The sequence below is a fragment of the Monodelphis domestica genome, chromosome 6 (genome assembly GCF_027887165.1).
Source record: "Monodelphis domestica isolate mMonDom1 chromosome 6, mMonDom1.pri, whole genome shotgun sequence".
NCBI classification, from domain to species: Eukaryota; Metazoa; Chordata; class Mammalia; order Didelphimorphia; family Didelphidae; genus Monodelphis; species Monodelphis domestica.
Window position 1 is genome coordinate 6,073,499 of NC_077232.1, and position 23,328 is coordinate 6,096,826.

The following is a 23,328-nucleotide window of genomic DNA, read 5'->3' on the forward strand; positions in this document are numbered from 1 at the left end:
GGAATGTGGCACAGGGAAGTTCAGCCTCTGGGTTTGCCAAATAACCACTTCCTGGAACCCCTAAACCAGTCCTCTGTCGTGGCATAGATCCTCCTCACTCCCACAGGAATTGCTGGTCTCCTTGACCTCATGCTTCTTTGCACTGTGCACTGGCTCCCTAGTAATCCCTTCTTCTGGAATCAGACAGAAATTTTAGTTAAAGTTCCATGACACTTAACAATTGATGGCAGGTTTCCATAGTCTAAAGCTTTTGGGTTCATATAGGTATTGGGGCTAATAGACCTTGGAAACATCCTTCAAAATTCAAACATGAATACTGATTCCATATGCTCCAGTAAAAAGAAAAAAGGAAGAAGAAAAACATTTCAAATTTCCTGTTGGAAATACAGAGAAGAACAATTAAAAAAAACAGAAATTCTGATTGCATATCCCATTTGATAATGGGTTGGTCAAACAGGGACAAAAAATAAGGATTTCTCACTCAGAAGGGAGTTCTATTTGCTCTCTGACTTGGCCATGCTCCACAGTGTGAGTGTCCATCATTTTTTCACCTGGTAAAAAAGCTTGTTATAAACTGTAGTTTAGCAGCTAATACAGGTTCTGAAGAGTTCCACAATTTCCCAAACTAGAAGAGCCCATTTGATGATAGTAACAAGCAGTCCAGTTCCCTGCAGCCACGAGAGGGTCTGCTGGTGACCATCAGGAGCCCCACAAGTCTCTACAGCCACTTGCTGTGTGTCAGTGAAAATCTTCTGAAGCTCCTGAATGTTTGTCATGATTTCTCAGACCAATTTACGTAAGAACAACAAGACTGATGAATAAAGGCACACATACCTCCCGATGGATGTGATGTGGCTATGAGTGTGCTGAGGGCCAGCCACTGTTGTTGTAGAACTGTTTTTGCAGAGGAATCAGTCTCTTCCTGCAGGTACGAGGTGGCTTTCGGAGTTCGGGCGATGGCCTAAGCTGTCTTGAGTCGATCTTTCAACCTCAGCTGAGATGTTTCTAACAGAGTCTCTCATGGTCACCCTTCCAAAGTTTGACAGAAAAACCTCTGTACTGCTGAAGAAGAGGTTATTAAAGTTGGCCTCAACCTCTTGGGTCTAGAACGCCACTGAGAACACAGATTCCTGACTGTGGACTTGTCTATGTGGCAAGTATAGTGGTTGTGTACCAATATGGGTGGAATAACACAAGCTAAGCCATCCTGGGGGAAGGGGAGAGCATGCTGAAGAGTTACAAACATAGAACTGGCCGGGGGTCCCCAAGCCCCTTGGGAAATCCTTCCTCCACAGGGATGAGCTGTGATAGCCATAAAAGGCATGCATTTCTGGGTCCCATCCTTGGCATTTCTAGGCTGTGCTCTAGCACAGATAAATGTGGAGGTAGGGAATGGAATGGTGCAGGTGCACTGCCCTTTGTCCCCCAGATATTTACTACCACTTAATGGACCCTCATCTCTTGCCACAACAAGTTATGGGTAGGTGAAGGGTCTGTGGGAGGCGGTGGCTCTCTGAGGTACCTAAAAATGCTTCCAAAGACCTGTGAAAATCAACTGAGTTCTTTAAATTCCTCAAAGGTCACTGATACAGGTTGTAGCCAATTTGATGGGGGCCATCCATCGCCTCTCCCCCCATGATAGTTAAAGACAAAAGGAACAAAGGGTTGTTTAGGGAACCCATGACCTTCCTGTGGTACCAGCCGTGGGAACATCTCAGTTCTGTGAACTGGAATTGTTGCTCAGGACCAAACAGCTCCCGTGGCTCTGGTGAAAGACCCAACGTCCACAGGGACCAATGGCTTTGCCATGGGAAAAAGTTTGTCCAACTTGTCTGTGGACCTTTATAATGGCATCCTCTCCAGTCCAGTCATAGGAAGGGGGCACAAATAGACAGTCTGGACGTCCCTGGATCAAATTCTGGCTCTACTATTAGCAGCGGTGGGACCTGAGACAATTTACTGAACCTCTCAGTTTCCCTCTCTGAAAAGCGCTGGATAAGGTTAGGGTTAGGGCTCATTCTCCTGGCCCTTTCCAACCGGGAGCCCACAATCCCATAAACTCCTGTGTGTAGCTGATCCAGCCCTTCCTCCTAGCTGAAGAGACTAGGCCAATTTTCCCTGAGGCCTGGGGCAAGGTTGGACCTGGTAGACCCATAAAAAAAATCAGCATTTCCCAGGGCCAGGAACAAGTTAGGAACCTGGGAATTGGTGGCCTGAGGCCGATCAAAGATCTCCTGGGCAAAAAGGCTTTAAATGACCGTCTGCCCTTTGATCCAGCCATAGCACTGCTGGGTTTGTACCCCAAAGAGATAATAAGGAAAAATACATGTACAAGAATATTCATAGCTGCGCTCTTTGGGGTGGCCAAAAACTGGAAAATGAGGGGATGCCCTTCCATTGGGGAAACGCTGAACACATTGTGGTATCTGATGGTGATGGAATACTATTGTTCTGTATGGAATAATGAACTGGAGGGATTCCATGTGACCTGGAACAATCTCCAGGAACTGATGCAGAGTGAGAGGAGCAGATCCAGAAGAACATTGTACACAGAGATTGACACACTGTGGCACAATCGAAGGTGATGGACTTCTCCAGGGATCCAGGACAATTTGGAGCAACTTATCAGAAAGAATGAACGCTCTCCACAGCCAGAGAAAGAACTGTGGGAGCAGAAACACAGAAGAAAACCAAGTGCTTGGTCACATGGGTCGATGGGGATATGACTGGGGATGGAGACTCTAAGTGATCACCCTAGTGCAATTATTATCAATAATATGGAAATGGGTCCTGAACAATGACACATGCAAAACCTAGAGGAATTGCTCCTTGGCTGTGGGAGGGGGTGGGGAGAGGGGAGGGAAAGAATATGAATCATGGAACCACGGAAAAATACTCTAAATTAGTTAATTAAATGAATAAAATTAAATGCTTATTTAAAAAAATCTCCTGGGCAGCTTGCCAGATATAAGCCATCTGACTTTGTTTGAATATCACCAGAGATGGGCAACTCACTACCTTACAAAACAGCCTATTCCTTTGTTACATATCTCTGATTGTTTAGAAAAATTTCCCTAAATTAGGTGAGAGTCTGCCTCCTGGTAACAGCCTCCCTTGTTCTAGTCTTGTCCTCTGAGACCAAAAGGAATCAGTGTTGTCCCTATTAGCCTGAGCCTTTATGATGGGGCAAGAACCAAATGGAAAGGCAATTCTTGCCTTCATGCAGCTTCCTTTCTCATGCAGGAAACAACCCATCACTCTGAGCTGGGCCAGACAGGGGGTACAGGTGCCCCTGGGCATTCTTCCTGTTTAAGCTCCTCCAGGGCATTAGAGACTGGAAAAGGAGTTGAGGCAGAGAGGCCATGGGGGAGGGATCATTAATGAAGGTCCCCCCCTGACATCTGGAATGGTATAGGAAAGGCTTTGACTTGTTGGGTGAACTCCTTGGAGCAGGTTCAGGGGCTCACAGAACTTTAGTTAGGAGGGAGCTCAGAGGCCATTGGGTCCATTTTACAGATGAGGAAACTGAGGTCCAGAGAATTTTAGTGACTTGACCAGGGTCACACAGCTGGTAAGTGAGTGAGGCAGAAGTTGAACCCACATCTTCCTGACTCTCAGGACCCGCAATGGATAGAATCCTGCACATGGAGTCAGGAAGATCCAAGTTCAAATCTTGCTGCAGGCTTGAGCCGTAGGATCTGGAATGTGACTAGTCCCTGGGCCTCAGTTTCCTCATCTGTAAAAATGGAACTATTACCAGGTCATTGTGAGGATGAAAGGGGTTAAGTTGCTTTGCCCAAGCAGAAAGCATTCTGCAGATACAAGAGACTATTAGACCGTGGTGCCGGGATTCTCTCCTTATTACCATTATTCTTTTCTGCTCCAACCCACTGGCTTTCCGAGGTGAGCCCTTCTCCACCTAGGACAGCCCTGCAGGGCTCAGGCACCGGGCGGTCCCCGGCTGACCAGGGAGGGCACAGGCAGCCGCCCAGCCAGAGCACGCGGGGCTCGGCTGCCCTTCCTGCCTGCCTTCTCTTTGCTGACCAGCCTCTAGTCACTGGTGTCTCTGTTGCTTGACAGCGTCGCCGGCGGCCCTCTGCATGGTGGCAGTCACGCCGCCTAGTTCCGGGCGCCTGGAGTGGGGGGTCTCTCTGAGCCTGGGCGGCTCCCTCTGCCCTGCCCCCCCCAGGCTCTCCCTCCGCTGGAGGCCCAACCCAGCCCGGCCCAAACCTTTGGCCTGGAGACTTGTTTGCATTGTGGGAAGTGGGAAAGTGGACGGAGGACTTGAGCTCTGCCCAGGCCGGCCTCACCCTTCCTGCTTGGGGTCTGGGTGGGGCTCAGGAGTCCCTCCATCCTCCAGCGGGCAGAGCCAGGTGTCTGGCAATCGAGGGACACCTGGCTTCACCTGTTGGCTCCATTGTGTCACTGGCTGGGTCTCAGTTTCCCCGCTTGTCCCCTTCCTCCAGCCTGGCTGGCCCCGGGGGTGGTGAAGACACTGGGGAGTGTAGATGGCAAGGGAAGGGGGGTCTCCAAGGAACCCGCCTCATTGCCTTGGCAACAGCTAGTACCCAGCAACAACGAAGGCCGGAGGAGCCCTAATGAGGCCCGGTGGGCCCAGGTAGCAATTAGGGAGTGAGTTGGGGGATGGTTTCCATGACAGGCGGGAGAGGAAGGGCTGAGGTGGGGGCCGGTGGGAGGGGGCAGAAGGCAGCCGGTGAGCATAGAGTGGGCCACTTTGCCGGGGGGTGCCCCCTCCCCCCAGCTGGCCAGGCTCTGAGCTCCCAGGAGGCTCTGGGGATGGGGGTGGGGGCTGTGGAGGAGGGGGAGCCTTTGGGCCTTTCTCCTTTGTCTTTCACACACTGGGCCTCTGTTCAACCTTGGCTTCCTGGGAAGGGGGGGCATAGGAGCCTCGAGCAGAATCCCCCTCCTGCTCCTGTCGGCCAGGCCTGGTGGGAGGAGAGGGGCCGCTTGGAGGCCTCCATCTGGAGCCAGCAGGAGATGCCAGCCTCGGAGGCAGTGAGGGGCCCCCAGAGCAGGTGGGGTCGTCCTGCCAACAGCGGGAACAAGCAGGGCCCTTCCCGAGCGGCCAGTCCTGCCCCCTCGCTTCATAAAGGCCCTCAGAGCTGGAGAGCCGCAGAGGCTCTGAGGCTGGCCTGGAACCCGGGTCTCCTGCCCCCAAGGCCAGGGCTGCGCCCCCGGGCACCCAGGAATGATGTGGTGCTCCTGGTGGCCGCTGGGGAAAGCCCCTTCCTGCTTGGCCCTGCAGACCTCTGGGGCAGGCAGGCTGCCGTTAGCAAGCCCAGGTGCACCCTGGCGGGGGCCTATGAGCAGGGGACGGGCTCCCTGGACAGGAAGAGTTTGAGGAGATTCCTGAGCACCCCAGACGAGATCCGCCTTCTTTTCCCAGAGGAGAAAACGACCACAATTCAGGAGATGGGACGGACCCGCCTTTATTAAGCCCCTGTGGGGGCCCCCTGGCCCCCCGAAGCCCCACTTCCGCTGGCCTGTTTGGGGGCTGACCTGGTCAGCCCCTCTTCTGGTGGAGGCAGGACCAGGCCCGCCTCTCTCTGTGACTCTGGCTGGCTGGCTGTGGAGACCGCAGGGTGGGACCCCAGAATTTCATTGTGTCCCCCAGGATTTGGTCTAGCTCAGGCCACTTTTAACAGCTGAATCACCTGCCTGAGAGCCCGACTCTGGGCCAGGTCCCACGAGGTGCTCAGGGCTGAAAATACAAGTGGGAGCCAGCAGAACATGCTGGCTGATGGATTCCTGGGGTGAGTGGGGGGCGGCCGGGGGGGTCATGAGGGTCAGAGAAATGTGGCAGGTGGGGGCAGAGAAGCAGGGAGACCCCCAGCACCACCACAGGGGAGTTCAGGCTCAAATCCTCCCCATGTCACTCATTACATCCTGGAGAGAGCGATGAAAGAGACCTGGGAGGGCACCAGGCCCACTGAGGTCCAAGAAGGACACAGGAGAGGCCGGAGTCGCAGCCCACAGTTCCACACTCCTCCCCTGGGGCTGCCCCAGGCAGGTCTCTCAGAACCGGGTGTCCAGGAAGGAGGAGGAGGCCCGGTGGGTCCTGGACGGTCCCTCGGCCTGCAGGCCCCGGTGCCGAGTCAGCATCCCGTGGAAGGTCTTGCCCCTCGTCTGCGGCTTCCTTCGAGGACGCACCTCCTCAGGGGGCTGCACCACAATCCGGGGCACCTCCCGGCCTGGCGCCTTCGAGGCTGCGGCCAGCTGCTGGGCCTCGAAGATGGCGGGCGCCCCGGGCAGGCGGTCTTTGGGCCTCAGTTGCAGCTCTGGGTCAGTTTTCTGGAGCTTGGCGAGCTGGGTGAGGCTCTCTCGTCGCAGGTCTCGCTCCGAGACGGCCACCGCGTGAACCTGTGGGGACGGCTCGTTGAGGGGCGGGCACGGGAGGGCATGGCAGGCAGAGGATGCCAGCCAAGCCTCTGCCTCTGGGACTGGGGCTCAGGGCTGCCACCCACCTGGGCCATGAACGGGTCTTCCTGCAGCTGGGCTGGCGGGATGGAACGCAGCATCTCGAGTGTCTCCAGCAGCCCCGGGCAGGCCCTGCGCTGCTCAGCGGTGCCCAAGGCAAGGCGGACTAAGGTCAGGCCCACCCGGAACAAGACCTTCACTCCTAGAGAGACGGCCAGAGCCGAAAAGGGCCTCAGAGGCAGCCCCTCCCCCCAGCCAGAAGCTCCCCACCTGTGGCGAGGCCCAGTCCTCGGGGAGGCCTCCACTCCTCAGGGTCTTGGCTCACCTCATCCTGCCTTTGGGACTTTTGGAGCTGGGGGAGGCTCCCGGGCCTCCCTGAGGCTCCCTTCTCTTCTCGTCTCAACATCTCCACCTACTGCCACGAGCCCCCTGGGCCACGGACTCCAGGCCCACTGGCCGCCCTCCACAGACACTCTCAGTTTGCCAGCGGCCTTCCCGAGCCTCCACTAAGCCAATTGAACCCAATTCCCTGAACGCAGCCTGATGGAGGCAGGACGCCAAGGCCGGGCTTTGACCCGTTTAAGTTGCCCAAGCAGCCTGAGGTCACGATCACGTTGTTGACTGCCCTATAACAAGTCACATTGCTCTTGTGGTCCGCTAAGACCCCCAGACCCTTTCCATACAAACGGCCGGTTCATTGTACCTCCCTCAGCGGGTACTCGTGAGGCTGAATTTTTGGACCCAAGGGTCAGACTTTACATTTATGGATACTCGACTTCCTCGTGTTGGGTTGGGACCATCATGTCTGCCTCTTGAAGGTCTTCTTTTGGATCCTGGCCTTCACCCGGAACATTAGCTCCTCCTGGCCCCCGGGTGTGTCACCCACAACTGGGAGGAGCCTGCCCTCTCTGCCTCTTCTAAGACCCTGCTAAATGGGCTCACGTCACTGAGGACAGATCCTGGGCACAACGCCGGAGACCCTCCTCCAAGGCTGGCCTCACCTCATCTCTCTGACCTGGGGGGAGGAGAGGAGAAGGGGGGGAGAGTCTGGAACAGAGAGGAGGGGGTGCAGGGGAAAGGGGGCAGGGGAGGAGAGAGGAGGGGGTGCAGGGGAAAGGGGGCAGGGGAGGGCGAGGCAGGGCCCTTCACCACCATCTCAGGCTGAACTCGCCTCTTCTTCCTCACCAGCCACAGCCCAGACAAGGCTGCCGGGGCTTCCTGCTGGCCCCTCAAATCTGAGCCCTCCCCCCAAGCCCCGGAAGCTGCCCCTCCCCCAGCTTCCCTGGCGCAGTGGGCACTGCCCTCCACCTCCTCCTCCAGGTTCCTCCTTCCACCTGTATCCAGGCAGGTCCAGCTCCCTCCCCAGCATTCCCCTGGACTGTCCTTCTCGCCATCCTGGTTTAGGCCTTCAGTGCTCCTCACCAGCACCACTGCAACAGTGGCCTCCCCAGAAGGCTCCTTGCCTCTCCAGGCCAACCCATCTGGCCTTCTAGCCTTGTTTTGCTCATGAGAGGTTGCCTGCTACCCTGGATAAGGACCGAGTCCTGAGTTCAGATGCCAGTGCTGCCTCTTCATCTCTGGGCCATGTTGAACCCTGGCTCGTCCTCTGAGACTCAGTTTCCCTCCTCTGTGAAAGGAGGCAATCGGATCAAAGGATCCCTAAGGTCTGTTCTAACTCTAAGTCTAAGCTCTCCTTGCCTCGCTCCTGCCTGCTCTCCACGCTTGGCTCCATGCTGCCTCTTCCAGGAAGCCTTCCCTGGCTGCTCAGGTGAGCCCTTCTCTGCTTCCTTCGATGCCCTGAGGGGAGTTAGTGGGGCTCCTGTTTTTGTCCCCTCCCTCATTAGATGATGAGAGCCTTGCAGGTAAGGAGCGCCTTTTCCCAGACTTTTGGACCTTTTCTTGCTGCCCAGGACAGGCCTTTGGGGCTGGGAAGGCCCTAAAAGCATCCCTCACTTGGCGCAGGGGGAGGCAGCCCCGAGACAGCCGGCGGAGGGTCTCCCGACTCCAAGCCCTTGCCCAGAGGATGGCCCACACGGAGGACCATTCGTGGTACGAGGCAGAGCTGGAGGGCCTCCTGCACCAGCCTCCGCCGACCTGTCAGGAGAACCCGGGCTTGGGCCAGGCTGGACAATGCAGAGCCTGGAGGAGGGATGGCCCTGGGGGGGGGCTGCCCGCTCCGCCCCACTCACCCTCGCTGAAGAAGGCGTCCCAGATGCGCAGGACGGTGGCGAAGGGCAGGGAGCGGGCAAAGAGGCACAGGAACCACTCGGGCAGGTAGAGGAGGGGCCCCACGCCCTGCTGGTGGAGGTGCTTGTGGATCCGAGGACACAGCCTGCCCAGCAGGGCCGAGAACACCTCCGCATCCAGCCGGATGGCCTCCTGGAGCGGCCCAGGAAGGGGCGGTGAGGGCCGGCCCCTCCCCCTCCCCCTCCCCGGCCTGTCTGCCCCACACGGCTCCCCAGGGACCCCCCAGGAGACGGGGTCACTCACCATGTGGGGCCCGTAGTAGCCGGGCAGGTAGAACTCGCAGATCTGCACCAGACACCAGAAAGCCTCCTGTGGGGGCAGGAGATGAGGTGGGGAGAGGCCAAAAGCACCAGGGAGAGTAGGGGCCCCCCGGGGCACCGAGAGCCGCCCCCCCCAGCATCATTGTGGGGGATTCTTCCTTTACCAGTTTGGCAGGGGGAGGGGCTCCTCAGGGCTGGGGGAGGGGCTCCTCAGGGCTGGGGGGAGGGGGCTCCTCAGGCCTGGGGGAGGGGGCTCCTCAGGCCTGGGGGAGGGGGCTCCTCAGGGCTGGGGGAGAAGGCTCCTCAGGCCTGGGGGAGGGGGCTCCTCAGGGCTGGGGGAGGGGGCTCCTCAGGGCTGGGGGGAGGGGGCTCCTCAGGCCTGGGGGAGGGGGCTCCTCAGGCCTGGGGGAGGGGGCTCCTCAGGCCTGGGGGAGGGGGCCCCTCAGGGCTGGGGGAGGGGGCTCCTCAGGGCTGGGGGGAGGGGGCTCCTCAGGCCTGGGGGAGGGGGCTCCTCAGGGCTGGGGGAGGGGGCTCCTCAGGGCTGGGGGGAGGGGGCTCCTCAGGCCTGGGATTGGGGATGGGCTATCGGGCCTTCGGAGAGGAAGAGGGTCCCTGGGGCCTCTGACGCCTCCCCAAGGGCCCCGCCTCAGGGTCCGAATGTCTCTCACCTCAGGAGGCATCTGCATGAGCAGGACAGCGGCCACAGGCCCCTGGGCCTGGCAGTAGCCCTGTTCAGGCCGGTACAGGGTATAGGCCTTGAGCACGTTCAGGAGGCCCTGCTGCCTGTGTGAGGAGACCCCATCAGGAGACCCCGGGCCCTGCCCCTCGAGGGGGCCCAACAGAGACGACGGCAGCCCCAAGGCAGAGGCCTGGGACCGGATGGGCTCTACCACCCCCAAGTTCTGGGATCGGGGCAAAGCCGGGTCCTGCTCTGGGCCTCTGCGGGCCTTCCCCCAGTTCCTCGGCCCCCCCAACGGCTCCGGCCTCTCTTACCCATGACCCTGGGGCGACAGGAACATTTCATGAAGGGGGAACTGCCGATGCAGGTCTCTCCTGATGGCCTCCAGCCACTGAGGGTCCCCAGGGGCTGAGAGCAGTTCCTGGGGTTAAGCAAGGGCAGGCAGATGGGAGGGAGGCCCAGCAGCGCTTGGGGCAGAACTTCGGCCTCCCCTCCCCGTGGTGGGGGCCCTTCAGGGATCCTCCGAGGGGCTCCTGCTCCCAGGCTGGGCTCAACTTGGATGGGGGGGGGCGCGGGAAGCTGGGGGAGGGACCCGAAGCAGGTCGCCCCCCTCCCCCTCCTGTTGGGCCCTGGCCCTCCTGCTTCTTCCCTTGGGACTTGCTAACTCAGAGCAGGAGGAGGAAGAGGAGGAGGGGCGGGAGAGAAGGCTGCAGGGAGATGGCTTGGAGCCTCACCTGGTAGGTGCTGGGGTTTTGCTGCTGCCGGGCTTGGGCCCCACACAGCAGGGGCCAGCAGCGGGCACGAAGGGCAGATGGGATCCCTTTGCGGCACTGAATCTTTACCTGCAGGGAGTGATGCCACCCTTAGCCCAGGAGGCCCCAGATGGGCACCGGGCACCCACCCGGCCCACCGCAAAAAACATCCGTCTTCCTTGGGTTAAACCAGGGGCTTCGGAAGGCCCCGGCTGGAACACATCCTTGGAACTGCGTCTACACCTCTCGGCTGCCTTCCGAAAAGCTGGATGTGAGGATCCTCCGAATCGGGGTCTTGTGGGAGCTCTCTGCACCCAGTAGGTGCTTTTAAGGCAAAAAGGCCTCAATAAAGCTCTAGAAACAGAGGCTGGATGATGGCACTCGGGATCCAGAGCTTCCAGTTTGGGTGAGAGTGAGAAGGGTTGAAGCCCTGGATGAGATTTACCATTTGTCAAACTTCCCCGGGACACACACACACACACACACACACACACACACACACACACACCCACCCCTGTTCCCTACCTCGGGGCAAAGCAATCCTTTTTCCAAGATTGACTGCCTTCAGCCTAACCTTCTCTTCTCTCCTGAAGCCCCTACAGCGACGGCCCCCACCTCCTTCTGGCCCCCAGAGCCCCTGCTTTCAGGAAAACTTCCCGTATCCTCTATTCCAAGAGCTCCTGCTCCCCTCCTCTTTTCTTAAGCCCTTCCCTTCCACTTCAGCATCCATACTAAGCACTGCTTCCAGAGCAGAAGAGCGGGAAGGGCTAGGCCATGGGGGTTATGGGACTTGCCCAAGGTCACCCAGCTGGGAAGTATCTGAAGCCAGATTGGAATCCAGGACCCGGAGGGGGGCTCCAGGCCTGATTCTACCCAGTGAGCCACGTCACTGCCCCTGCCACACTCCTCTTCACCTCTTACAGTCCAGCTCCCAATCTCATCCCTCCACTGAGGCTCTCTCAAGCTACCGACGCCAAACCCTTTCCTCGGTTCTCATTCTCCGACCTTCCTACAGCTTCCCCCCTGCTCTCTTCTCTGCAGGTTTTCAGAGACCCCCGTCTCCTGCTTCTCCTCCTGCCTCCCAGACCGCTCTTCTCCGTCTCCTTTACTGGGTCAGCCTCTGCTGCTCTCCAATCTCACATCTCCAGCTGGGCGTCGAGGAGGCGTCTTAAACTCAGCATGTCCAAAATGGAACTCCTGAGCTTCCCGCCAAACCCTCTCAACGCCTGAAAAAACAGGCCATCTTCATGCGCTCCCTCTTCTCCCCTCCTCCACCCGCTTCTCCATTCCCTGCAGTCTTTGCTCCAGAATCTGAGAAACCGTCCAGCCACCAATTGTCTTTGAAGAGGTCAAGCCCTCCTTTGGGTCTGGGTCAGAGATCTCACCCTTTCCTGCACCCCCTGGGGTCTTGTCCCCTCACCTAGCCCATTCTCATGTCTCTAACTCTGTCTCTGTCTCCCTCTCCCTTTCTCTGTCTCTCTCTCCCAATCTGTCTCTTTCTTTCCCTCCCTCTCTCTCTCTGTCTCTGTCTCTCTCTGTCTCTCCTTTTCTCTGTCTCTCCCTCCCTCCCTTTCTCTTCCTCCCTCTCTCTGTCTCTCTCTCCCAATCTCTGTCTTTTTCTTTCCCTCCCTCTCTCTGTCTCTGTCTCTGTCTCTCTCTGTCTCCCTCTCCTTTTCTGTCTCTCCCTCCCTCCCTCTCTCTCCCTCCCTCCCTCTCTCTGTCTCTCTCTCCCAATCTCTGTCTTTTTCTTTCCCTCCCTCTCTCTCTCTCTGTCTCTGTCTCTCTCTGTCTCCCTCTCCTTTTCTGTCTCTCCCTCCCTCCCTCTCTCTCCCTCCCTCTCTCTGTCTCTCTCTCCCAATCTCTGTCTTTTTCTTTCCCTCCCTCTCTCTCTCTCTGTCTCTCTGTATCTCTCTCTCTCCCTGTTTTCTTGGCCTCCTTAAAGAGAAACACACACCAGCCTTCCCCCCATCCCAATCTCCCCTCCCCTATCTCACTACCAGCCTCCCAGGGACAAGGTGCCGGGCCCTGCTCGCACTCCTCTGCACACAGGACTTTCCCTTCCTCGCTGAAGTCAGTGCCCTTTTCTCTACATTGGCCTCTGCTCCACCTTTCTTCACTCTCTGACTCCCTCCAAGCCTCTGGCTCCTCCCTCAGGCTTCCCACCAGGGCTCTGGGCTGGCCTATCTTTCTCCAGCTTCTTGGCATTTCTGGGCTCAGGGCCTTTGCTTCTCTCTCTGCATGCCCTCACAGTGGGCTCCTCTGCTCCCTTGGGTCCAATTCTTCTGTTCGATCTGGAGAGCCCCCCAGAATCTGTCTCCTGATTGTCCCCAGACCCACGTCCCCGACTTCCTGCTGGGTATCTGCCCCTGGATGTGCCATCCTTCCACCACCCCACCCAGGCCCCTCAGCGCCTCCCTTTCTCTCATCTCCCTTCACCAGCTCATGGATTCCTCTCCTGGGCTCCTCGGTATCCCAGAGCCACCACCTGGGTCAGCAGCTTTTGCCAGCTCCACCTATGGGCTCAAAGAGTTTTCTCTGGCCACCCCCATGCTTTCCCTTCTCACTCCACCACCCACTGACTTCTCTGGCTTCCTTCAAGTCCCAGCCAAAATCTGCGCTTCTCCAGGAAGCCTCTCCCAAGCTGGCCTTCCCTCTGCTCATCTTTTCCTGTTGATCCTGTCTGGAGGGAGCCTTTGCTTCTTGTCTCCCGTTCAGACTGGCAGTTTCCGGGGGGCAGGGCCTCTTCTTGCCTTCCCTGCTATCCCGGAGCTTGGTACCGTGCCTGGCACATAGTGGGTGTTTACTAAGGCCAGCTGGGTTCAAGGCCCATGTCTGCAATAGACCGGTGGGCTCTAGGCAGCTCTCCAAGAGCCTGAGGTGGCAACGACCCAGTGGCACAGGTCTGGAGCTCTGGATTCCAGTGACGTTCCAGATGTCTGTTCCACTTCCTATTCCCAGGGCCCAGCACACAGTTGGCATCTACTATTTGTTCACTGAATCAGGTGGAAGTCCAGCTTTCCCTCCTGTCCCATCCCTGTTGGGGCCCTCACCTTCTTGGCCCTCCTGGACATGGTCTTCTCCCAGTGAGACGTCATCTCCACCCACTTCATTTCTCGCTGCCGGATGAGTTCCAACGGGGGCTGCCCTGGGCTAAAGGGGTCAGAGAGGACAAGGCCCCCCCAGTGGTCATCACTGCCCCTTCTGTCTGCAGACAGGCCACCTTCCCGGGGGAGGGGTGCCCCTACACCGAGCCTCTCTTGTTGTCACCAGAATGGGAAGGATGTGGCTTAGAGTGTGGTTGGAAGAGGGAGGGGACATGGCCCAGTTCCCCCTCCCTGCTAGGCCTGCCCAGAACAGAGGCCAAGAGAGCTCAGCTCTGGGGAGCTAAAGGCTCAGGGACCAGCAGCACACGGAGCTGGGCTAGGAGGTAGGCAGCAGCTTGTCTTTGTCTCTGGCCCACTTCAGACCTGACGGTGCCCATTCCACAGAGGAGTCTCCCTGGCCCATACCTCATGGGAGTTCTAGGACTTTGCCAAGCACAGAGAGGGGGTGCTGGGTGCCATGGCTATTCTCCCCAAGAACCCTTCACCCATCTTACCGGCTAGGGCCAATACCCATGCCCAGCCCTAAGCCCATCTCCCTTATTCATCCAGTGTCACGCTTTGCCTGATGCTCTGAGCTGGCCATGCCTTCCCTGTTCTGAAGCTGGCACCTTCCTCAAAGAGGGACAGATTAGAGAAGACCTAGTGTTTGGCTCACCCTAAAGTCCAAACTGTTCATTTTACAGATAGGACACTGAGGCTAAAGAAGTCCTCTCCTCTCTCTCATCCTTGGTCTCCTCCTCACCCGGAAAGTGAGGGGGCCAGACTAGAGGGCCCTGGAACGCTCCAGGGTCCTGTGGCCTCTTGACTCCAAGTCTGCTGCTCCCCTCCCTTCCCAGCTTCCTTCGTCTCATGTCCTACCTAGACTTTCCCCCCATTCCCTCTCGTAGCCCCAAGATCTAAGCTCTGTACCTCCTGGGCTCTGAGAAAGGTTTATTGAATTACAGGCAACCTCTGAAGCTCAAATGAATCACATGTGACCTAACCCAGTCTGGATCCCCAAAGTATTCCCTTCCCCAGGAGGCTGACTTTGCTACTCCCCTCAGCACCCCCTACCCAACTCACCCTGCTTCTGAGGAGTTGGCACTGCCTCCAATAAAGCCGTAGCGATCGGCCCTTCGGAAGGGCCCTGGACCATTGAGCTCCGAGTCTGAACCAAGGGAGCTAGAGTCGTCCTGGATGTCAGGGGCCACGGCTAGGTCCTCCCCTAGGGCGGCAGCCATGGCCAGCCTGCCCCCTTCCTGCAAAGAATCAACAGCCAGTGTCACCTGTACCAAAGCCTGGCATCCGGGGGCCACCTCCACCCCTACCCCTCACGCCAGGCTCAGCTCAGCTGTGCCCAGCATCCTGCAAGTCCAGCCCTGGGCTCCTTTCTGGGGGCAGACCGGACTCACCTCAGATAGTTTGCTGCTCCTTTGCTCAGCCCCTCACCTCTCCTCTCTGGCTCTCTCACTTCCTCCCCAGAATCATTTCCTCCTTAGCCCCAGATGAAGCTGGGTGGCCCCTGCAGTGGGGGTGGGGGACCCTATTCTGCTCCAGCACAGCCTCCTACACTCCTGACAGGGCTCAGCTCTTGCCTACCCTTGCTTTCTACCCCACAGGGATTGCTGGGCTCTCCCTACTTGCTATTCCCCTGATATCCAAAGAGCTGCCCTCCCCTGCCACCCTGTGCTGGCTTATTCAAGATGTTTCTGTATCACTTATGCAGGAGAGGCAGATTCATCTTCCCTCCTCACTGGGTAGGGGTCTACAGAAGACTAGTTTGAAGTCAGAAGCTCCAGACTTTAACTGGGGGGAGGGGATCTTGAGGAAAGCCTCAACACTGGAGGACTCAGTTTCTCCCTGTGTACATGAGATCCAGGTCTGAATCCTGTACTCCCATGACATTGGCTGTCAAAGCCAGGGTGGCCTGAATGAGATCTCCAGTACCTGGCACCTGGCTTTCTCAATGGGGGCTGGTCCAGCCAAGCCTGGCTCCAGACCTCCACAGGGAGGGTCCCACCATCCAGTGCTCTGGAGAGCCAGAGGAGGGCAGTCAGCATGGAGGAGAGACTGTTGGAAGGGTGAGTCCCAGGGAGGAGGGCCTGTTCTGGGGAAATGCTGTAAAGGGCCAAGTTGAGGTGGCCCTAGAGAGCTGCAGAGGCCGGACACCCCCTTGATTCCTGTTGACTCAGTCAGGGATCTCTTCCAGCTCAGAGATGCTGGTGTCGCCTGTCTGAGTCTGTTTCCTTATAGATGAATGGGGATGATAGCATGTGGGGGAGCACCCCAGACTCCCCACTGGGCCTCTTTCCTTCCAGGCCCACCTATCCCACTTTAGGTCCCTCTTCTTCAGACCCCACCCCTTGGCCTTCGGACCTTCCCCTTGACCTCCCCGAGATGATCTTCATCCCCATCCCAGCTAGCATTTCCGTAGCGCTCTGAAGTGGATAGAAAACTGACATCCCCATTTTACAGATGGGGGAAGAAGGCAGGCAGAACTTGAGATTTGCCTGGGCCCAATAGCATCTTGGAAGCGTCTAAGGTAGGATTCAAAGCCTCATCTCGCCAGCACGAAGTCCAGAGCTGTGCGCCAAGCGCCACCTCGCGGTCCCTTTCCTTCTTCTTTCGCAGTCTCCTCCCAGGCCCCGCCCCACTTCCTGTCACTTCCTGGTCTTGGCCCTGCCCCTCTTCCCGGCTTCTTTTCCGGCTTCGGCTCCAGCTCCAGCCCCGCCCTGTTCCGCCCCCAACCCTCCTTCTTCTCCTCCTATCAGGACCGTGTCTGGGCTCGCCGGTCCCGCCCCTCTCCTGCTCCTATCGGAGACATCTGCTCGCTCACTGGTCCTGCCTCTCGCCTCAGCCTCCTCCTATTGGAGCCGTCTCCTCACTAATTGGTCCCGTCCTCTCCCGCCGCCATCGCCTCCGCTGCTCCCCTCCGGGCCGGCGAGCGGCGCTGTGGCGCGAAACTCGGGGCGGAGCCTGGGCGGGGGCTGAGGCCGCGGGCCGAGGGCGGAGGGCGCGGCGGCGGCGGCGTGAGCGGGCGGCGGGAGCGGCGGCGGCGGCGGAGGCGGAGGGGGGCACGGGCCGGAGGGACGTAGCCGGGGCCCTCGGGGCAGCGCCGTCATGTCCGACAGCGAGAAGCTTAACCTGGACTCCATCATCGGGAGGCTCCTGGAAGGTACCGGGTGGGGGCCGGAGGCCGGGGTGGGGTGGGGAGGCCGGGGGGCTGCCGGAAGCGGGGCCAGGGCCTCGCCGGAAGTGCCGGCGGGGCGGGGAGCGGGCGCGCCCGGGACCACCGGAAGTGTCGGCGGGAGGTGGGGGCGCCCGGGACCACCGGAAGTGCCGGGGGGCGAATGGGGGGTGCTCCTCCCCCCCCCCCCCCCCGGTGGAGCCAGGGCGGGCTCTGAGGCCTGTGTCCAGTGCAGGGCTCCCGACCCGGCAAGAACGTACAGCTGACGGAGAACGAGATCCGCGGCCTGTGTCTCAAGTCCCGGGAGATCTTTCTGAGCCAGCCAATCCTCCTGGAGCTCGAGGCGCCTCTCAAGATATGCGGTGAGCTTCCTGGGACCCCTGCCTCGATTCCATAGAAGCACCTGGGGGGCAGGACAGATGAACCCCTTATAGTGAAGTTGAAGCTTCGGCCACATGCACGACTTGAGTCCAGGACCCAACGGGTGGCAGGCCTGTGGGACCAGGAACTTGGCCACCACCACGGCCCCAAAAGTAAAGGGCCCAAGGGAACTTCCCTTCCATGGGGGCAGAGGAGAGGGGCAAGTCCCTGGGCATTTGCTGCCGCAGGGGGAAGCCAGGCTGGGGGGGGTGGGGTGTTCCTCCAAGTGCCAGGCTGGGATGGCCTTGAGATAATGGGGAACAGCTGTACCTCACAGCAGTCTGGGGGGCTCCCGTTTGGGGGTGGGAAGAGAACTAGCTCAGTCTGGGGCCTCCCCCATTCAGGGGACATCCACGGCCAGTACTATGACCTGCTCCGATTGTTCGAGTATGGGGGCTTTCCCCCTGAGAGCAACTACCTCTTCTTGGGGGACTACGTGGACAGAGGCAAACAGTCCTTGGAAACCATCTGCCTGCTGCTGGCCTACAAGATCAAGTACCCCGAGAACTTCTTCCTGCTCCGCGGCAATCACGAGTGCGCCAGCATCAACCGCATCTATGGCTTCTATGATGAGTGTGAGTGGGGGCTCCTGGGGGCCAGCCTGGGACTTGGCCAGAGATCCAGGCCTCCTTCAGACCACCCGACCTCCTCTGTCCCCTGCAGGTAAGAGACGCTACAACATAAAGCTCTGGAAGACCTTCACAGACTGCTTCAATTGTTTGCCTATCGCAGCCATTGTAGATGAGAAGATTTTCTGCTGCCATGGAGGTCAGGGGGCCTGAGGGGAGTCTGACTGAGCTGGGAGGAGGAAGGTGCCTGCCCTGGCGGCAGGAGGCTCAGAGAAGGCACCTCCCTGCCCCCCCAGGACTATCCCCAGACCTGCAGTCCATGGAACAGATCAGGCGCATCATGAGGCCCACAGACGTGCCAGACCAAGGGCTGCTGTGTGACCTCCTATGGTCAGACCCTGACAAAGATGTCCAAGGCTGGGGGGAGAACGACCGCGGCGTCTCTTTTACTTTTGGGGCTGAGGTGGTGGCCAAGTTTCTGCACAAGCATGATCTGGACCTCATCTGCCGGGCACACCAGGTGTGTGGGGGAAGGGGGCAGTGGGACCAGGAGGGCTGGGACCAGGGGGTGGCCCAGTGCTGACCAGGCTTTGCTCTGGCCTAGGTGGTGGAAGATGGCTATGAATTCTTCGCCAAGCGGCAGCTGGTCACCCTCTTCTCTGCCCCCAACTATTGTGGCGAATTTGACAATGCTGGTGCCATGATGAGCGTGGATGAAACACTCATGTGCTCTTTCCAGGTGGGTGAGCCCAGGGCTAGAAGGGAGCAGGGACGGGAGCTTTGGGGGATCCACTGGGGACAGACCCTCTGACCAGCCCCATCTTCTCTGCAGATCCTTAAACCAGCCGACAAGAACAAAGGCAAATATGGGCAATTCAGTGGCCTCAACTCTGGTGGCCGCCCTATCACCCCACCCCGCAACTCTGCCAAAGCCAAGAAATAGCCCTCCCTGGGCTTCCCTGGGGACAACTGATTGTACAGAAATCCTGGCTCCTCTTGGGGCCTCAGATGCCCACAAGGGCTTCTAGTTGCAGGGAGCACCAAACTTCGGTGTCATTTTCTTTTATAAACAAAATCAGATAGTCTAATCCCCTTTAGCTCCAGCCTGTTCTCCCCCGCTCCCCCCCACTCTCTGAGCTGGATCCTGGGTGGGGGGAGGTGGGAAGGGAAGAGGACAGCCCCTTTAGAGCAGGGAAGAAAGCTTGAGTCCTGCCTGGGCTCAGCTGCCCTGCCTCTGGCAGAGGGGTGTGGAGACATCAGGCTTTGTGCCCTTATTTGGTCTTTTTTGAATAAATGTCAAAGCTGGATTCTCACTAGCCCCTGAGTAGCCTGCCTTTTGTCCAGGAATGACACATGCTCCTTTGGGCTTGGGAGTCTTTATTGAGGGAGAAGGTGCTGCCTTCTCAGAAGGCCTCATGGGCATTGAAGGGGGAGGAAGCAAGACCCAGAGCCCACTAGAGAACTTAGCCACATGGTGCTGAGGCCCAAGGGCCTCTTGTGTCCTCTCCTGCTGCTGGATAGGGGCAGCCATTCTCTCAGATGCACCAATACCCCCACCCCCAGCTTGGTTCAGGCCTTTCCTGGCACAAACAACCAGGCAGGTGAAAAGTCTTGAACTCGAGGTTCGTCCTGAGGAGCATGATTCAGCCCTCCCCCTCGCTGTCTTCTGCCAGTACTGGGTTGGGCTCAGAAGGAGACTCTGTTGGGGCCAACACTGAGCCAAAGAACAGGGAACGGAACTAGGAAGGGAAAGAAAGAGTTGAGCATGGGCCCTGGCCCTGAGCTGGGCAGCAAGTGCCCTAGTGGAAGATCCCCAACCCCCACAGGGAATAGTTATGGGGACTGACCACTTGCTCACCTTTTTTAGAGGAGGGGTCCCAGGTACCACATTGGGCTCTGCCTCCTCCTCCGACACAGGGGAAGGGGTCCTGGGAGTGACTGCTGCCCCTTCACTCACAGTAGTTTCCATGGCGATCATATAAGAGTCGATATCATCATTTGCAAAGTCATCCAGGTGGGTTGTACTAAGGGATAAAGGCCCAGAGCTAGGGATGGGGTGTGGGCACTTGGTACAACTCAACCAGCTGGGCTAGTCTTGTTTGTGCAGCAGAGGGAAGGGTCCTTTCAGCCCACCCCCTCTCCCCACAAAGGGAGGACAATGGAGGGAGAGTAGGAGGCCCAAGCCACTCGACTGTCCTATCTCCCACAGACTTTACAAGGTCAGTCTGAAAACTGTTATAAACAGCCAACCGGCACAGGGAGCTGGGAAAGGCTGGGTAGAGGGAGAAGCTGGACCAGATCACAACAGAGGACAACATGCTCACAGGAAAGGGAGAGATGCCAAGGAAAGCCACCTCACCTGTGTGTCCCCTGCCCAGGCCGACAAGGCTCCTGAGAACAGAGGTCGGACTGAGACAGAGTAGCCAGGACAAAGTGACCATCCAGCAGTGAATCCTCAATGGAGAAGATGGCTGGCCTGGCAGGAAGGAAGAGAGCTACCCATGGGCCCTTGGCAAGAATAGGAGGGAATAGCAGAAGTCCCTCTCATATTTCACTGCCCTGTGGGGGCCCCCATCGAAGCCCAGTTCCTGCCTATCTGATAGGCTGTTGGGAAGAGCCCAAAATACCTGCCAGGAACATCAAAGTGGATGTTGAGGAGAAGGTTAGCTGACTCTGCAAAGCTCAGGAGACCCTGAAAGACCAGAACCAAATGTCAGAGCTGGTTTGATGCAGAGAAGCAACAGGGGCTGTGGTGGGGGCAGGGTCTCACCCGGAACTCCTTGAGGCAGAAGGTAATGGAGGCTCCCTCCTGGGCCTGCAGCTGCTGGAACTCTTCTTCACTGAGGCTCATCTCTGTCATCATGGCTCTGGCAGCATCTTCAAAGAGGAAGCAGAGGCTCTAGTCAGCCACACCTTCCCACCCCAATGGGCATAGCTGCTTCTGCTCCCCAGCTCACCTGTATCCTCCTCCAGGTAGCTTCTGAAAACGACTCTTCGGCCCCTGCTCACTCCCAGGGTCACCTCTGACAACGCTGGTGAGAAGGGCGACACAGCTTCCACCAACACCCTGTCCAGGGCACCGGCCACAGTAATGCTCAGCTTGGACAGCTCTGCTGACCACCCAAGATGGCCCTAAGGGCCCATTTTTCCGATGGGAATAGCAGCCCAATGGTGGAAGTCATTTGTCTGTCTTGGGTGTTTGGAGGCCTCATCTTCCTGAGGCATCAGTAGGCATAGGATCCCTGCCCACCCCCACCCCCTTCCCGGCAGAACCTGCTTCAGACCCAATAATGGATGTTTGGGAAACAGACACTCCCCATGGGGGACCCGGAGCTCTCCTCCCACCCCACCCCACCCCTCCCCTGGCTCACCGGGCAGGGGCTCGGAGCAAGTGCGGGCACAGGGCCGGGTCGAAGACGGCCTGGAGGGATTCGCACTCCTGGAAGGACAGGTTGTGGGTCTTGGTCACGCCTGGAGGCGGGGGCAGGAGGTGAGAGGGATGTGGAGGGCTGGGTGCTGAGCCTCAGCCTGGCCTGGCCCCCTCCCGCCCCGGGCCGCACCGTGCTTGCAGTGGAGCTGGATGACCAAGCGGCTGTTCTCGGTGCTCAGCGCGATGCAGCAGCGCTCCACTGTCTTCTCTAGCGCTGCCAACGAGCGAAATACTGACAGGAACGACTGACAGGGGACACGACGCGGCCGTGAGCAAGGAGGAGTGCGCCCCGAGCCTCCTGGCTCGGCCCCCCAGCTCCGCCCCGCCCCGCCCCACGCCCCTACCTTCATGAGGACTTTGCAGCGCGGAGGCTGCCCCTGCGGCGGCCGGGACGCCTGGTAGTGCTGGAAGAAAAGCGGCGCAAACAGGAAGCAGGCGAAAGCCGAGCGGGATGCGTTCACGGTGCGAAGCGAGAGCTGAGGGCGGAGGTCGGGGGTCAGAGGTGAACTCTTTCCGCCCATAGCCCTACCCAGCCCTACCCCGCCCTCCACCGCACGCCCCTCACCCCGTCCTCCAGTGGCTCTAAGTACAACTCGTCTCCGATGCGCGACAGCGAGTGAGCGGCCTTGCCCAGCACTGCGGAAGGGGGCGGGTGTCAGAGGGCAGAGGTTGTGACCTCCGACCCCGCCCCTGGCCGTAGCCCCGCACTTACCCCGCACGTTTCCCCCCGTCACGAGGCACTTCATGTCGCCCGCCCCGGCCTGCCCTTCCCCCGCCTTTCTCCTCCCCGCCTCCTGCTCCCGGCCGACCCGGCGAGCCCGCACCCAGGGCCGGGTCCCTTCCCGCGCGCTGGGCCTCGGCCTGGCTTCGGCCCGCCTCGCCCTTTCATTGGTTCCTATGCAGGCGCCTTCATCATGTGACGGAGGAACCAACCTATCCATGTTGAGGTCCTCGTCACATGATAGGAATTCGGCCGGAATTGCTCATCACATGACGAAGCACCCCAACTACCTCTGACCCACTGTCACGTCACATTACCCCAGCCTGGGGCGTCGCAACGCTCCTCCCGCTCGGAGGTGTGGTCCCAACGCGGGCCCGCCTCCAAATGGCGCGTGCGCCGACGCTTCCTTCTTGAGTATGCCCCTTTACTTCTAGACTCTCTCAAATTCCAGGTCTCTGTCAATTGCCTCCCGTGCAGATGCACAAACCGAGGCTGCCAAGACCTGGAGGGGCTTGTGATCGGGGCTCTCGTGTCTTCCCAAGCGGTCTTTCTCCCAAATGTCGTCCTTGTTTACTCTCCCTTGGGGCAGGGGCTGTCTTGGTTTTGCCCCTGCACCCTCGCCCCCAGCACAGCGCCTCGCAAGCCACTCCTTTATTAATAAATGTGGAATGAGTGAATGAAAGCAAGGACGACCCCCATTTCCCAGATGAGGGCAGGGCTGGGCAGCTTCCTGGGGCAGGAGGAGCCCCCGTCACAGGACCTCCTCCCACTAGCTCACCTCAGGAACAGGCGGGATGGAGGTCTGGAAAGAGGCTGGGAGGAGCCTCGGGGACACTTTGGCTGACGGGGGCCAGTCGAGTTTTGGGGCTCTGGATTAACCAGGACCAGAGTGGAGCCAGCGGGTGACCAGCCCCGGGGGGACAATCTGCAGAGGGGACCAATGGTAGGACAAGGGCCAGGGGATCCCGCCTCAGCAGCTTGCTTCCCTGGGGCGGGGGAGAAGGGAGGAGAGGGACCAGCCAAGAGCAAGCCTTCCCCTTTTAGGCCAAGTAGAATCAATAACATTTATTGAACACCTATTGGGCAGGCACCAATGCAACTGGATGCAAAAACCCGCCCCAAACAACCCATTCCTTTTTTTCCCAGTAATCTTTGAGGCCCCCCCCCCATTACATGTTAAAAGTTTCCAGTGTTTTGGGTTGTTTTTTTTTAATCCTCAGCTTCCATCTTGGAATCAATACTGTGTATTGACTCCAAGGCAGAAGAGGGGTAAGGGCTAGGCCATGGGGGTCAAGTGACTTGCCCAGGGTCACACAGCTGGGAAGTGTCTGAGGTCATATTTGAACCCAGGACCTCCAGACTCCAGGTTTAGTTCTCAGTCCACTGAGCTACCCAGCTGCCCCACCCCCCAATTTCCAACATTTTAAAAAGAATTTTGGGTTCTGAATTCTTTCCTTCCCTCCTTCCCTCCCTCCCTTCTCAGACCAAGAGGGTTAGCAATGGATACAAATTTGACATTTGTAATCATATAACTCTTTTGTG

The 23,328-nt window shown here is 58.6% G+C and overlaps 3 protein-coding genes across 5 annotated transcripts; 1 reads left to right on the forward strand and 2 right to left on the reverse strand.

Annotated features, from left to right (window-relative positions):
- Nucleotides 1-5,425: 5,425 nt before the first annotated feature.
- LOC100617208 (carabin) lies at nt 5,426-16,302 on the reverse strand. Its single transcript, XM_056801232.1, has 10 exons — nt 14,872-16,302; nt 14,543-14,718; nt 13,427-13,526; nt 10,359-10,466; nt 9,939-10,045; nt 9,614-9,728; nt 8,929-8,994; nt 8,628-8,817; nt 6,486-6,640; nt 5,426-6,381 (listed from the first exon to the last, which is right to left on the reverse strand). Exons 2-10 carry the CDS (start codon nt 14,698-14,700, stop codon nt 6,037-6,039), a joined length of 1,344 nt encoding a protein of 447 aa, XP_056657210.1. The 5' UTR covers nt 14,701-14,718; nt 14,872-16,302; the 3' UTR covers nt 5,426-6,036.
- Nucleotides 16,303-16,450: 148 nt separating this feature from the next.
- On the forward strand, nt 16,451-18,951 carry LOC100029055 (serine/threonine-protein phosphatase PP1-alpha catalytic subunit). The gene is made up of 7 exons (XM_056801236.1): nt 16,451-16,634; nt 16,877-17,008; nt 17,411-17,641; nt 17,730-17,834; nt 17,932-18,155; nt 18,240-18,374; nt 18,468-18,951. Exons 1-7 carry the CDS (start codon nt 16,580-16,582, stop codon nt 18,576-18,578), a joined length of 993 nt encoding a protein of 330 aa, XP_056657214.1. The 5' UTR covers nt 16,451-16,579; the 3' UTR covers nt 18,579-18,951.
- Nucleotides 18,952-18,995: 44 nt separating this feature from the next.
- On the reverse strand, nt 18,996-22,018 carry LOC130454920 (cell cycle checkpoint control protein RAD9A-like). 3 transcript variants are annotated; one of them, XM_056801234.1, is made up of 11 exons: nt 21,890-22,018; nt 21,631-21,701; nt 21,410-21,541; nt 21,196-21,310; nt 21,007-21,106; nt 20,593-20,767; nt 20,406-20,512; nt 20,263-20,327; nt 19,995-20,111; nt 19,494-19,659; nt 18,996-19,374 (listed from the first exon to the last, which is right to left on the reverse strand). In XM_056801234.1, exons 1-11 carry the CDS (start codon nt 21,952-21,954, stop codon nt 19,279-19,281), a joined length of 1,209 nt encoding a protein of 402 aa, XP_056657212.1. In that variant the 5' UTR covers nt 21,955-22,018; the 3' UTR covers nt 18,996-19,278. The 3 variants fall into 3 exon arrangements, with proteins under 3 accessions (XP_056657212.1, XP_056657211.1, XP_056657213.1); XM_056801233.1 differs by having other exon boundaries at nt 20,593-20,702; nt 21,778-21,925; XM_056801235.1 differs by lacking the exon at nt 21,631-21,701 and having other exon boundaries at nt 21,007-21,074; nt 21,778-21,906.
- Nucleotides 22,019-23,328: the final 1,310 nt, after the last annotated feature.

What these genes read in the sequence shown, in the direction of transcription:
- LOC100617208 (XM_056801232.1), bottom strand. Translation starts at nt 14,700, where the DNA reads ATGGCTGCCGCCCTAGGGGAGGACCTAGCCGTGGCCCCTGACATCCAG. An exon ending in GCCAACTCCTCAGAAGCAGG is followed by an intron (nt 13,527 to 14,542) that starts GTGAGTTGGGTA and finishes TGACCCCTTTAG; the next exon opens with CCCAGGGCAGCCCCCGTTGG. An exon ending in TCATGCAGATGCCTCCTGAG is followed by an intron (nt 8,995 to 9,613) that starts GTGAGAGACATT and finishes CTGCCCCCACAG; the next exon opens with GAGGCTTTCTGGTGTCTGGT.
- LOC100029055 (XM_056801236.1), top strand. Translation starts at nt 16,580, where the DNA reads ATGTCCGACAGCGAGAAGCTTAACCTGGACTCCATCATCGGGAGGCTC. An exon ending in TCATCTGCCGGGCACACCAG is followed by an intron (nt 18,156 to 18,239) that starts GTGTGTGGGGGA and finishes GCTCTGGCCTAG; the next exon opens with GTGGTGGAAGATGGCTATGA. An exon ending in CACTCATGTGCTCTTTCCAG is followed by an intron (nt 18,375 to 18,467) that starts GTGGGTGAGCCC and finishes TCTTCTCTGCAG; the next exon opens with ATCCTTAAACCAGCCGACAA.
- LOC130454920 (XM_056801234.1), bottom strand. Translation starts at nt 21,954, where the DNA reads ATGAAAGGGCGAGGCGGGCCGAAGCCAGGCCGAGGCCCAGCGCGCGGG. An exon ending in CTACCTGGAGGAGGATACAG is followed by an intron (nt 20,513 to 20,592) that starts GTGAGCTGGGGA and finishes TCCTCTTTGAAG; the next exon opens with ATGCTGCCAGAGCCATGATG. An exon ending in CCTGGGCAGGGGACACACAG is followed by an intron (nt 19,660 to 19,994) that starts GTGAGGTGGCTT and finishes TTTATCCCTTAG; the next exon opens with TACAACCCACCTGGATGACT.